Here is a 14,068-nt window from a genome sequence, read left to right on the forward strand (position 1 = left end):
TTCATATAGTTTACAGATATGGGCCACAGAATCCTGAAGGACAATGTCACAGGGATGCACTGAAATAATTAAAACTAAAATTAAATAAACAAGAACTGAGTACCTTTCAAATGAAGCAAGATATGTAAGCTTCCAGAGAGGCAGCAGTGTTAGTCTGTTACAGCAAAAACAAAGTATCGTAGGCACATTTAGGATTAACAAACTTATTTAAGCATAAGCTTTAACTAAAGTCAAATTCATAAAGTCAGATGCATAAAGTATCATCCTCAGTTGAAAAGGATTGTCTGAAAAGAGAATAATAAAGTTGAATGAAAACCCAATAAACTTAAAGGATAGTAGGTGAGTGTGAAAGAGAGAATCAAAACCACCAGACACCAACAAACAAGTAATTATTTAATCAAAAATGGGCAGATAATAAAGATCTAACAATAACAGAACAAAGATTTATGGGCATCTACAGACAATATTCCAAACACAACAGTCTCATGGGGCAACCATCCAGCAGAAACCAGTGTTCAAAGTGAAAACTGAGTCTTTAATCAGCACTATATTGCACCATCATTTGTTTCCATGGCTTGAATGAGGTTAGGAAGGGGACAGACAGGAATGTGTATTTATTTTGAACAAATATCTACTAAATATCCTACCTAATCTTTCAAAATGCTCATGTGGTCCTATTGGAGGCATACATAGAATACATAAGGTTCTATTATAGAACCAATGAAATCAGTGCAAGAATCCCCACTGATGCCAGTTAGAGATGTGCAAAGCAATTCAAGCTAGAGATGACTGGAGCTCGAAATGGGCTGTTTCGAGCTCAAAACGAAACAGCCCCATTTTGACTCAAAATGGTTCAAGTGTTTTAAGTGCCATTTTGAGGCCTGTTTTTATGGCGGGGTTGGGGAGCTGGTCTAACAATTGGGGTTGGCGGGTAGAGAAGTCCTCCGAGGCAGGCCAATGCACTAAGTCCAGGGTGGAGGCCTGGTCTACCCACCTCATGTGGCAGGTAGACCTACCAGTGCTAGAGCTGCATTCCACCCATTTGTTGTTACTGAAAGATGTAAACTAGCTTTGTCATACTAGTAGCAAGATACTTATTACCATTTATGCTGTCTACATTTGCAACCTCAGCAGTGGGGAGTATAAGAAAGCTGTCTGATATTCTTGCAGAAGCAAATCCAAGTTATCTTTAAGTCCAACACTGTTCAAGACATAGAAAAACAGACAAAACACAAGACAGGAAAATGAAATAAAGGCAGTTCTTTCCAATATAATTATTTCCAGTTTTGCAGACTGTAAAATAATGCAATAGAAATGCTTTTATTGGTTTTCCTCTAAGAGAACATCACAAACAAGTGGAGAACAAATAAACTTAGGAAATATCTATGAATACTAACAGTTACCAGAATAAAAAAAAAAGTGTACACATAATATTTGTTTGGAATTTTTATTTCTTTAAAATAATTCATACAAATGGATACAGTCACAAACATGATTTTAACCCAAAATATTGCTAGCCTACCACATTACCAGGAAGGAATCCATGTAGGCAATGAAATGCTGCTACTTTTCAGTAGTCTAGTGCCTCAGTCTCTCTCTCTCTCTCAATCTCTCTCTCAATCTCTCTGCCTGCATCCCACCAATAATATATACTTTAACTGGTGACAAAAAAAAAAGCACTATGCTCGTTTATACAAAACCTTTATTTGCACCTCAAAATTTCTTTGAAATGTCTTCATTCTGAAATAAGGGAAATTTGTGCCAAAATTAGGAGAAATTGTTTTTATTTTATTAAATTATTCTAAAAAATAAGACAAGAAGGTAGAAAAAACAATGCACTGTGTGGCGTAGAAAGAAAAATGGGGGAAAATTTGTTGTCCTGAGAAGTTCACCAACTGCCTCATTTTTGGGCATATTTTTAACATATAAAAACAAAGGATCTCAAATCTCAAAATTGGTTTGTCGAATGCCTCCCTTATGGTTTTTTTTTCCTTGTTGACAACTAAGCAAACAAACCCTTGTTAATGTTCTAAAACTGTACACAGACAAGTACATTCATGATATAATTAACTACTAACTTCTCTTGCTTAACAAAGAACCCATAGGACACAAAAACAGTGAATCAGGTCACTGGACAGGGACAAACTACATTTTATATGGAGGAATAAAGTTTTCATATCTTCTTTTCATCTCCCACCATTTCTCCTTATACTGCATATTGGACCAGTTCCTAAAACATATATAGTCTCCTTGTATGTTCATGGTTTTGCATCTATTCAAAGTCCAAATGGTTATCCACACACTCTCCAAAGCTGCAACCGCCAGTGTTGGGAATGATGTTCTCTTGGGCTACAATTGGTCACTTGGATGGTCTCTATCAGCTTCTGGTTTGACTGTTTGGCCGGGGGAAGGAGCATGGGGAGGGTGGGCCACAGTTGGGAGCCCATGTGATAAGGACATGGCATTGGGGACTATTCCTTCTACTGCTGTGGGTATGCCAGGTGGAGCCACACTTACAACACCGGGAGGATACCTGCTGAGAGATGGAAAGGACAGTACAATCAAACCTCTTTAATATCCACTCTTTCAATCACTGCTGTTGTTAACAACATACTGAATGAGTCTTCATTGTGAGATTTTCACTCCTGATATTAGCTCACTGCAAGTATGTCAATGGATAAACGGCAGAACTGCTAACAGTGAATAAAGGAGAGCAGCACCAAGTTAAGCTTGATTTAACACACGTTTAATCCACTTCTGCTGTTTTTGTTGCATTCCTACCTGTATGCAGCACCATTAAGCTCTGGGTGAACAACTCCTGGATCCATGCTGGCCCAATGGGTGGCTGCAGTTAAATGTTCTTTGTTGACACAGTTTTTCAGGCTGTCTGGAATACGACCTAGCAGACAGGAAAATATAGTATGAAGTAAGCCGCTGAATTAACAGCTAATTTGTAATTTGTATTAACAGCTGAATTAACAGCTAATTTGCATAGTGTCTATACAAAGACATACAAATGTCATATTTAATTGGTTTTAAATGGTTTTAAAAATTAGTTTTATATTAATCTTTTTACTGCTTTTATTTTATGTTTTATGTGAACCGTCATATGCCATTCTGAGATGGGAAATATAAAAATGAAATGAATGAATGAATAAATAAAAATGTATGAGATGTATGACCAGGTTTCTTTGGCCATAGTTGACAGCAGTCATCACTTTCTCCCCAAGTTCAGAATTTTACTAAATGTCAAATTTTTAGACCTATTCTTTAGCAATGGTAATCCTATGCAAAGCACTATACTGATGTCTGAACATTCAAGTGGCTGACATCCCAACTAATGAAACACTGGTGCTCTGAGAGATAGGACCTTCTACATGCAAGCAGATGCTCCACCACTGAGCTACAGCCCCATCCCCTAAGGGAGGGGTTCCCAAATTGTGGTACTCCCAAATCAGTGCTCACTCTAACAGGGATTCTCAGATGTTGTTCACAACTCCCAGCATCCCCAGCTGCAATGGCCTTTGGCTGAGGATTCTGGGATTTATAGTCAGCAACATCTGGGAATTCCTGTTATAGGGAATGCTTCTCCTGATGTTGCTGCACTACAATGCCCATCATCCACAGACGCAACTTATTGTGGCTGGGGTTGATGGGAGTTGCACTTCAGCAACTTCTGGAATACCACAGGTTGGGAACCCCTACCATAAGGAGAATATCTTACAGCAGACAGAGCTCCTATGTAGTCACCATCCAAATGCAATCCAGGCCAGACCCTGCTTAGCAAAGGGGGCAATATGTGCTGGCTACCACAAGGCCAGCTCTTCTCCCCAATCCTCTCCTGAGGCTTTGTGAGCCTCAGGGACATAGTGGGGTGGAGGCACAGAGCACTTCTGGGGGGAAGGGGATGTTTTCGAATCACACACACACCCATACATGTGCCAGAGCTAAACTAAACAAATTAATGGTTTTGCTTGCTAGCCATCTTATTCGATGTAAAATGATATAAGAACTTTTGTTGAAAAACGGTATATAAGTGATATATAGTAAGCTAGTTGATCATACCCACAGCACTGCCACTGCATTAGTGGATGTTGGCTAGTGTTCCTGATCAGGTAGAGAGCAGTTTCACTAGACTTTCCTGTGGCTCATGTTGAAAACTATAATTTTTTGGTGGGGGGGGGCTTTAAAAATTGTTTCCAAGACTATACTGTTCTTGTTTTAAAAAACATTTTGCTTAAGGAGCCAATATTCCCTTTGGATAGGTGAAGGGCCGTTGTACTGCTTCTACTGATGAGAGGTTATAAAGGAGACAACATTTTATATAGATATGGGAGCAAATGAAACATTCCAAGGAGGGAGATTTAAAATCAAAACAAAAAAGCAGGACTATGGCTGAGAGTTCTCTATCTTTGTGTGTGTGTTTGTGGCATCTGATGACTGCACAGGAGACAAAGGGGTTTGCTAGGCCTGCTACGAAACACTGGAATGAGGTTAGGGGTGGAGAGGGAGGCTAGAAGCCATGCAATCACTACTATCCTAAACTCTTTGGAATGGCTTGAGTAAAGGCCAATAAGAGCATGTAGGTTGTTTTTTTATTAATTATTATTATTATTATTACTACAACATTTTTATCCCTCTCTTCCTCCAAGGAGCCCAGAGCGGTGTACTACATACTTAAGTTTCTCCTCACAACAACTCTGTGAAGTAGGTTAGGCTGAGAGAGAAGTGACTGGCCCAGAGTCACCCAGCGAGTATCATGGCTGAATGGGGATTTGAACTCGGGTCTCCCTGGTCCTAGTCCAGCACTCTAACCACTACACCAAGCTGGCTCTCCCTGCTTAAACCCTGCTTTGTGATTCTGACTAAGACAGGCAAAGAAGATACACTGGTTTAGATAACAATTTGTTTTGATATTTTTGTGTGTTTTCCTTGCTTCTCTTATTTTGTGCAATAAGAATTTCATAGAAGGGTATGTAATTGCAGTCACATTTTAAACTTTTCATGTTTAGATTGCTGTGTTACACACTTTCTTGGAAAGAACTTGAAGCCCAGCTTAGCAAGATGAACCCAGAACTCATCTGAGGGTTTAAAGCAGTTCTTTCCTACAGCTTATCCTTATTTTCAGGTATTCAGAGGGGCCACAATTTTGATAGTGGTGACCATTAAGAAATGGCAGATTAAAGCAGGATTGCCTGAAATTTTATTTCTCTGAAAGTGCTATTTCAAAAAGCAACAGAAATAGCCACTGCTCAGTGCCATAGTCAAGGGAGTGCAAGAGAGTGAAGCGAAAGGTATATCTCAACAGATAAAATGTTTTGGTGTCTACTGTAATCTTTCACCATAGTATCCAACCTTTCAAAAACAGAAAGGAATCCATTGGTAAAAAGTATATGGGATATTATGAAATAAAATATTGAACCATTTTTGCCATCAGTAGCAGGCACAGTGATGCTTTAAATCTGCATTCTGTGGGTTCCTTCCTAAGTGATTCTCTAGACTGCAATAAATGAGAAAGGGACACAGCAGTACTATATAGATGTGCATCACATTGGTCCGATCATTGGATGTGATTCAATGCAAAGCCTATGAGTCAATTTTGCATTGGATCAGAACTGATGTGAAGACTGGATCTAAGGTAATGTGAAAGCCAATCTGATGCAATGTTGTCCAACAGATTCTACACCAGATCAGACTGGATCAAATGTCTTACCTGGTATGTTTTTTTCTTTCTTTTACTGAATAAAAGCTGCCATTTCTGTGGGCCACAACACCATCAGGGCATTGTTTCTTTCCTTGGGACATTATGGGGCAGCTGCCGGGGAAGAAAGCAGCACTTTCATGTAACACTGCTGCTGCCCACAGAGGCAGAGTTTTTCTTCAGTAAGCTAAAGAATAAACATGCTGTTGATGCCACCAGGTAAGGCCCCCTCAGCCCTCCTGGCTCAATGCACTGATTTAATCTGATCCGTCCTACACTACTAGATTAACTCAAGGTGGGCTGCCCATGTGCATCAGTGACACATCCACAGCCCTGTTTTTCTTCCTGCAACTTTTTTTGCTCTATAATATTACCGTGTGTGTGCACATGCATATGAATTCTTGATTTACAGCTGCTATAAAAAGATTAATAGCAACTGATCATGATAATCTTGTCTTGCTCCTTGTTTCATTTCTTAAAATGCACTAGCAGATATCAAAAGAATTCCTGCTCTAAAAGATATCTTAGACTTGTGATTGGCTTCATAAAATAAATCAACTTCTGAAATGGTCCACTATCTACACATATGGATTCTTTCTTACAGCTCCTAAATTTAGACACTCAACTCCACTCAGCCTCAACAAAGAAGAAAAACTTGATATGTTCTTGGCTGTGACATCATACATGAAATGAAGTGGAGTTTTGCTCTCGAAACATCTCTATCTGGATCTACAATAGAAGCCTTTCCAGCATACTAGTTCATGACCTGGGAGGCAAAGGTGGCAAGAGAGCAAAGAAGACAACATGAACATGGTAAGAGTCAAGAGGCCACCCAAGACAAATGTCAAAATGCATTAATGTTGGTTTCACCAGAGATAAGGAACACAAGAGAGTCAATTCTCATACATGCAAAGTCATTAAGAATCTGGGAAAATTGATTTCCCCCCTCTTATATTTACCATCACCATTCATATTATGATTCATGTGAGGAATGTGGCCCATTGGATAGAGTCTTGGATATGAGGATTTCCAGACTTGTCCGGCCATGAAGTCACAGTATGGCAAAGTCATCCTCACTTACCAAGTGAGAACAAGCATGACTGAAGAAATGAGATGAGAAGAGACAGACTGTATATCACTTATATTAGAAGTGCACATAAAGGTTAACATTATCACAAGCCCTTGGTTAACAGTGCTGTGGAAGCATTATTCTAAGCCAGTTTCATACTTTCTGTACAATTGCTATTCTAAACAGGGAAGAATCAGCGTGCTTATTTGTTCATTAAGCCAGGAAAAGAGTCAGTGAGAGAACATATGTCTGGCACCTGTGATAGCTCTCCGGATCTCCCGTGCTGCTTCCTCCCGCATCTCTATCGAGGCTTGTTCACTATACCAGGCAGCATGTGGGGTACAAATCAGATTTGGTGCATCCTTCAGAGGACCTTGACTAAAGCTGAGGGAAAACACAAAGAAGGCACTGCATCTTTCTGAATAAAGACTTTTGCACATACATTAAGAGTGGGTGTGCCCAAGCAAAGCGTAATGGCACCTGCGTTTCTGGGAATGTGGAGTTTTAGTCCATACTTGCTAGTTCACCAGCCAGGCGTTCAGGATACATACATACATAAAATTGTGCCGTTTGGCAATACATTTTAAACCCACAACCGGATTGGTTATTAGAGGCATGTTTCTGTGCTTAATTTTTTCTGTTGGTAAAACATTTTAACATAAAAATGTGTCTTCCATTGTGGTTCTTCTCTAGACTATACTCTGGCTAAACCAGAGTTGCACACAAGCATATTGTTTCAGTAGGGAGGGCCCAGCAAGTATGTGAGGCACTTGTAACATCCTAAAAGGATGAAATCATATTATTAAGCAGAGGCCACTTTGTTGTTGCTGATGGCTTAGACTCAATCTATTTTTAAATCAAAAGTAAGGCACCTGAATGGTTCTGATTCATGCACATCCAAGGCTGCCCCTCGTATCCTCCCTTCCTTCAGGGCTTGTGCAAGTGCTTTTTCATCTACCAGCCCTCCTCGAGCTGTGTTCACAAGGAAGGCCCCTTGTCGCATCTGCAGGAAGTTAACAAAATGAAACACAATCCAACATTTGCAACATAATGCTTACTGCAGAATTCTTTGCTAAAAGGGACCATAATAAAGTCTGTAGAAATAGACCTCTGTCCTTCCCGCCCCTCGCAACAAAAGCACCACAAAACTATATTTTATAAGCAAATTTCTCACCACTGCAGCTTCACATACTTAACATTTATGACAAAACTGCTTCTTTATCATGGGTAACACCGACAAATAGAGTATCGAACAAATTAGTATTTGCAACTAAAATGCATTGTAAACTACGGTGAAAAAAGCTTTTAGAAGATGGGCAGTATGAAGGGGCAGAGAGAGAGAGAGAGAGAGAGAGAGAGTGTGTGTGTGTGTGTGTGTGTGTGTAAAACCACTCTATCAGTTAACCTGTTATAGTTTTACTCTATATATTGCTCTGGAATCAGACTACAACTGAGGAAAATTAATCAATTTGAATAATTTTAAGAAACTGCTGTGGCCCTGTCCTGAAGAAAGTGTATACACTATTTTCTCTAGCTTCCACAAATAATCGCACTATTTTATTGTACATTTTAAAAACTGAAGTTCATAGAATTTACTTAAAAACAAGCAGTGGGAAAAATAAGCACTAGTCAAGCAGAACATGTTTGCATACTGATACAATGCTGTGCCTTTCTACTTGCTTTAACATATCATATGACAACAATGAAAACATTTAAAGCCATATCAAGCATTACAGCAAAACTGTCAACATTTATAAACATAATGAGGTTGTTTGACCAGCAATAACCAGGCTAGCGTAGCCCTACTTGGGTAGAGCTGCTTGTGAGAACTCCTGGGATCGGTCCTGATCCCAGCACTCCTCAGCCAGGTAGCCCGGGTTCTAAACCTGGTCTAAAAGTGAGGTATGCTCTCCTAGTTGACTGCCCAGTTGTGTGTGCAACTGTGTTGCCAACAGTCATTTTAAACATGGAGGTCAGGGGAAGGAGCAACCTGGGCTCTGGAATGCCTACAATGCACCACGCTGCTTACACAGTGCATCGTGGGCTTCGTTCCCCCAGCCTCCAGATTGCTGTGTCACTTGCTGCAGTGGTGATCGTGTGGTCACGCGAGCCGCGCGGTTGGCAGGGCACCTGAGGACGTGTGGGGGAAGGTTGGAATGATCCTGCCCTCCCCGCAACCCTCCCAAGCCCCAGCATAATAGGTCATGTGAATGACCTTAAGGAATAACGTATTAATAACTTATCAGAATTCCCTTATGTTTTAACTATTTACTAAAATGAATGTTTCCCAGGATACAAAAAACTGTTTACTGCTTGTTATGCTTTGAAGGAAAATTACTACAAAATGATGAACAGATGGTATCTAACGCCTAAAAAACTGGCATTAATGTATAAAAATGTTTCAAACAAATGTTGGAAGTGTGGGCATACTGAAGGTACTTTTTTTCATATGTGGTGGACCTGTGGGAGGGCCAAGGCCTATTGGGACATGATATATAATGAACTGAAGAAGATATTTAAAGTGACATTTCCTAAGAAGCCAGAATTCTTCCTGCTAGGAATAACACAAGGAGCAATTTTTACAAATAATTTAACTTTTTTAATGTATGCTTCTACGGCGGCCAGAATATTATATGCACAGAAATGGAAGACTAACGAACTGCCTTCAAAAGAAGATTGGCTGATAAAAACTTTAGAATATGCAGAAATGGCAAAACTTACAACACTGATCAGAGACCAAAGTTTAGAACGCTTCAAGGAAGATTGGAAACCTTTTTTGGTATATTTAAAGAATTATTTTCCTACTATGGATCTTACAGCAGGATTTGAAATTTGAAATGCAGGTTGGGCAGATTAATGGTGGTGGAAGGTTTAAATTTGTGTTTTTCTTTTTTAATTAATACTACAATAAGGCTAAAATTTATAGTTGGTATCATGAAAAGAGGTGCGCGGGAAGTCAACTTGTAACTGTGTTTATTATGATTGTTATGGTTACTATTATTGTTAAAAGTTAATAAAAAATTTGAAACAAAAAAAGGATACAAAAAACTGTAACTTTGGGCAACACAGTTAAACAGATTTCCTGTTTCATTCAGTGCTCTTTAGGCATTTACAGATTTGTAAGAAAATGTATCTGTTTACTTTTATATTTCCTCCAATTCTCTGTAGGCTATACATTTTTGAAAGTGCATTTTGGATTTTCTTATCTCATATATTAGGTCAACATTCTACAAATGCCCAGACCTAAATGTTGAGATTATCTGCTTGTTGAAACCCAATTAATTTAAGACGCTGAGCTATAGAGGCCAGTTCACACAGAGCTCATGGCCACATCAAAGAATCACTCCTGGGTGCCATAAATCATGAGGTGCCTCCATAAATATTCAAAAGCCAATGAAGGATTTCAGAGAATCAACCACAGAGCCAGGAGCGAAGCTAGGCTGGTGGTGGCCCGTGTGCGAATAAGGAAGTTTTAGATCGAGTTAAACCAATAATATCACTAGAAGTTAAGATTACTAAACAAAGACTGACATATTTTGGTCATGTCATGCAAGCTGTTTCACTCGAAAAGACTATTATGCTGGGAATGATCAGCGGAAGAAGGAGACGGGGACAACTTTGTACTCGGTGGCTGGATATTATAAAAAATGACACTGGAATGACCATGGAAGAAATAAAGGAAGCTGCACGAGACAGGATGGCATGGAGTACATTGATCCATAGAGTGACCGAGAGTTGGACACGACTGAACAGATACAGAGAGAGAGAGAGAGTTGTAGCCTTGCATCATAAGAAAGGTGCTCTAGGCCCCTGATCATCTTGGTTGCCCTCTTCTGCACCTTTTCCAGTTCCACAATGTCCTTTTTTAGATGTAGTTACGAGAATTGTACACAGTACTCCAGGTGTGGTCGCGCCATAATTTTGTAAAGGGGCATTATAATATTAGCTGTTTTATTTTCAATCCCCTTCCTAATGAACCCTAGCATGGAATTGGCTGCCACACATTGAGTCAACACTTTCAACAAGCTGTCAACCATGACCCCAAGATCCCTCTCCTGGTCAGTCACTGACAGCTCAGATCCCATCAGCGTATACTTGAAGTTGGGATTCTTCGGCCCAATGTACATCACTTTACACTTGCCAACACTGAACAACATCTGCCATTTCATTGCCCACTCACCCAGTTTGGAGAGATCCTCTTGGAGCTCCTCACAATCCGTTTTGGATTTCACTACCCGAAAGAGTTTGGTATCATCTGCAAATTTGGCCACCTCACTGCTTACCCCTACTTCTAGATCATGTATGAATAAATTAAAAAGCACCGGTCCCAGTACAGATCCCTGGGGGACCTCACTACTTACTACCCTCCATTGTGAAAACTCTCCATTTATCCCTACCCTCTGTTTCCTGTCCTTCAACCCATTAGCAATCCACACATGTAATTGTCCCCTTATCCCATGACCGCTAAGTTTCCTCAGGAGTCTTTAATGAGGAACTTTGTCAAAAGCTTTTCGGAAGTCCAGGTATAATATGTCAACTGGATCACCCTTATCCACACACTTGTTGATACTCTCGAAGAACTCCAAAAGGTTCGTGAGGCAAGATTTACCTTTGTAGAAGCCATGCTGGTTCTCTCCCAGCAGGGCCTGTTCTTCTATGTGCTTTACAATTTTATCCTTGAGGATGCTTTCCATCAATTTGCCTGGAACGGACGTTAAGCTAACCAGCCTGTAATTTCCCGGATCGCTCCTTTTTGAAAATGGGTGTTACATTTGCTACTTTCCAGTCCTCTGGTACAGAGCCCGATTGCAGGGATAAGTTATATATTTTAGCAAGGAAGTTGGCGACAGGAGTGTGCCTGAACCGGTCCGGGGCCATGCAAGAGGCCTCCGGAATGGATTGTACTTCAGCCAGTCCAGCGGTCCAGTGGGGGGGCAGGAGTTTGGCTTTAAGGGCAGGGGGTAGTACTTCCCCTGCGCCACTCTCTGCTGCCCCTGCCCCCATCGTTGTCTGCATCCTCTGTAGCAAGTAGAAGTTGGCGCTATGCACGCGCCCTTTGCAGCACATGCGTGCCCACCGCCAACGCGCACGCCGCATATGTCACACGCGCCGCCGGCAGCAATGGGCGCACGCCGCGATGAGCGCATGCATAGCGCCAACTTCTACTTGTTACAGAGGATGCAGCCAACGATGGGAGCAGGGGCAGCAGGGAGGAACTCTGCCACCCCAAAAACTTTGCAGCAAAGTCGAGCACCGGAGGGGGAAGAGTGGCGCAAGGGGAAGTACTACCCCACTGCCCTTAAAGCCACAGTCATTCAGCGTATCTAGAAATCTGACCTCTCTGTCCTTACCTGTCTATAAATTTACCCAGTCTATGTGTGGCCTTGCCTCTCCTTAACGCCTCCCTGATTTCTTGCTGCAACTCCCAGTCACCATCAGCATTTTGATCCGGGGGGCCATAGCACATCCCCACTAGCACATTTCCTTTTAGGCCTTGTATTGTCACCCACAGGGTTTCTGTGGAGGACTCCGGTCCACCTAGGTTTTCTACCTTGTTAGATTCTATCCCGTTTTTAACATACAGTGCTACTCTACCTCCAAGATGTCCCTCCCTGTCCTTTCTATAGAGTTTATATCCAAGGATAACAGTGTCCCACTGGTTCTCACTGTTCCACCATGTTTCTGTTATGTCCACTATGTCTATTTCTGTGTTAGCAACCAAGCACTCCAGCTCACCCATCTTGGCTCGGCGGTTTCTGGCATTGGCATATAGACACCTATACAATGAATCTCTCACCTGGTGTCTGCTATCTTTCTTTGGACTCTTTGACCAGCTGGCACAGCCTTCTATCTGCTCTCTGTCCCCTTTTGTTTTATCTGAATCCTTTGCACCCTCGCACTTTAAAGGATGGCATTTGCTGAAATGGATACTGCCCAGCTCCTGTCGACTATTCCCCAGGCATCATTTTAAAAGCTACTCTGCAACCTTTTTGATTTTAAGCACCAGGCAGTCTGGTTCCATCTTGGTTCAAGTGTAGCCTGTCCCTTTTGTATAGGCCTTGTTTTCCCCAAAATATATCCCAGTGCCTAACAAATCTAAACCCCTCCTCCCAGCACCAACATTTCATCCACGCATTGAAACCCCTCAGCTCTGCCTGTCTCACTGTACCTGCGCGTGGAGCAGGTAGCATTTCTGAGAATGCTACCTTGGGGGTCCTGGACTTCAATACACTACCTATCAGTCTAAATTTGGCTTCCAGGACCTCCCAACTACATTTCCCTACATCGTTGGTGCTGACATGTACCACGACAGCTGTCTCCTCCACAGCACTGCCTAAGAGCCTATCTAGATGCTGCGTGATGTCCACAACCTTCGCACTAGGCAGGCATGTCACCGTGAGGTCAACACGCAGGTCACAAACCATCTCTCTATACCTCTAATGATAAAATCACCCACTACAAGGGGGCCCCCACCCCCCGGAGGAGTATCCCCTGTGCGAGAGGATATGGTCTCATCATCTATGGAAGGGGTCCCTTCTAAAGGAGCATTTCCCTCTTTCTCAGACCGATGTCCTCCTTGCCTGAGACCGTCATTCTCCCTGACAGCAGAGGAGCTATCAGCCCTGGAATGGGATGCCTCTACCATGTCCCTGAAGATCTCGTCTGCATGCCTCACTCTTTATCTGAGTTTCTCTAGATCCACCACCTTGGTCTCAAGGGAACCAATTTGTTCCCTAAGAGCCAGGAGCTCCTTGCACGGAGCACACACATTCCAGGAATGTCAAAGGAATGTGGGTCCTCTCACAGCCCTAGCTGACTCCACCCCCTCCAGGCAGGGACAAACAAAAACACTGGAGTTTGCTAGCCCTGGCAAATGCTAGTCCTGACAAACACTACACACACACACACACACACACACACACACACACACACACACACACACACTTATCTCTTAAAGAGAAACCAGCCCCTCAAAATCTCCCCTTCTCCTGTTAGTTAGTTTGAAGGTGGAAAAGGCTAGATGTTATTCTGTTTAGAAAAGCTTGCTCATCTCAAGTTGTGTCTGCTCTTCACAAAGCTGAGACCCAACGCAATGTGGGCCGATTTCAGCTCCAAATCAGGCCGTGTGACCTCGTTTGGGACCAAAATAATGCCCCTGCGTCTGACGTCAGTCGTGGGGGCATGTCTGGGGCTGTGCTTGCAGTCCCTGATTGGTTCTTTGAACCAGTTTGCCCAATGGTAGCAAACTGCTCAGAGTTGATGGTGGCAAACTGCTCAGAGTCAAACTGTTCAGACAG

The 14,068-nt window shown here is 42.0% G+C and overlaps 1 protein-coding gene across 9 annotated transcripts in view; it reads right to left on the reverse strand.

Moving 5' to 3' along the window:
• Positions 1-380: 380 nt before the first annotated feature.
• Positions 381-14,068, reverse strand: part of CTBP1 (C-terminal binding protein 1) — a 91,585-nt gene continuing 77,897 nt past the window's right edge. For 8 of the 9 annotated variants that reach the window (XM_053309835.1, XM_053309843.1, XM_053309842.1 and 5 more), the window contains 4 exons: positions 7,643-7,773; positions 7,027-7,154; positions 2,782-2,899; positions 381-2,536 (listed from right to left, as the gene is read on the reverse strand). In XM_053309835.1, coding sequence (XP_053165810.1) covers positions 2,350-2,536; positions 2,782-2,899; positions 7,027-7,154; positions 7,643-7,773 — 564 coding nt within the window. In that variant the 3' untranslated portion in view covers positions 381-2,349. The remainder of the gene's footprint in view (positions 2,537-2,781; positions 2,900-7,026; positions 7,155-7,642; positions 7,774-14,068) is intronic. The other variant, XM_053309836.1, reaches the window with a different exon arrangement.

The sequence above is a fragment of the Hemicordylus capensis genome, chromosome 3 (genome assembly GCF_027244095.1).
Source record: "Hemicordylus capensis ecotype Gifberg chromosome 3, rHemCap1.1.pri, whole genome shotgun sequence".
In the NCBI taxonomy this organism is placed as follows: Eukaryota; Metazoa; Chordata; class Lepidosauria; order Squamata; family Cordylidae; genus Hemicordylus; species Hemicordylus capensis.